The 230-nt window shown below is 63.5% G+C and overlaps 1 protein-coding gene across 2 annotated transcripts in view; it reads right to left on the minus strand.

Annotated features, from left to right (window-relative positions):
- LOC119588981 (peroxidase-like protein 3) overlaps positions 1–203 on the minus strand; it is a 5209-nt gene extending 5006 nt beyond the window's left edge. Inside the window, exon 1 of one of the 2 annotated variants that reach the window (XM_037937585.1) lies at positions 3–203. In XM_037937585.1, coding sequence (XP_037793513.1) covers positions 3–172 — 170 coding nt within the window. In that variant the 5' untranslated portion in view covers positions 173–203. The other variant, XM_037937584.1, reaches the window with a different exon arrangement.
- Positions 204–230: the final 27 nt, after the last annotated feature.

A 230-nucleotide genomic window follows, 5' to 3' on the forward strand; every position in this document is an offset into this window, starting at 1 on the left:
TGTAAACTCTCCTAAGACTCTTCACGACGCCCTTGTCCATCACGCCTCGGAGTTGCTTGAACTTCGTGATGAGTGGCAAGCCGCAGGCCATCCGCACGCGGTTGTAGGGCGCCAGGCCATGGTCCCGCCCGCGCTGCATGTTGATGGCCGCCAGGTCCATCCCGAAGGGCATGTCCCCTCGGAACAGCTTCCCCGTCACCTGGAGGAGGGAGAGGGGAAAGGGCCACGGG

Source organism: Penaeus monodon, chromosome 24, assembly GCF_015228065.2.
Source record: "Penaeus monodon isolate SGIC_2016 chromosome 24, NSTDA_Pmon_1, whole genome shotgun sequence".
In the NCBI taxonomy this organism is placed as follows: Eukaryota; Metazoa; Arthropoda; class Malacostraca; order Decapoda; family Penaeidae; genus Penaeus; species Penaeus monodon.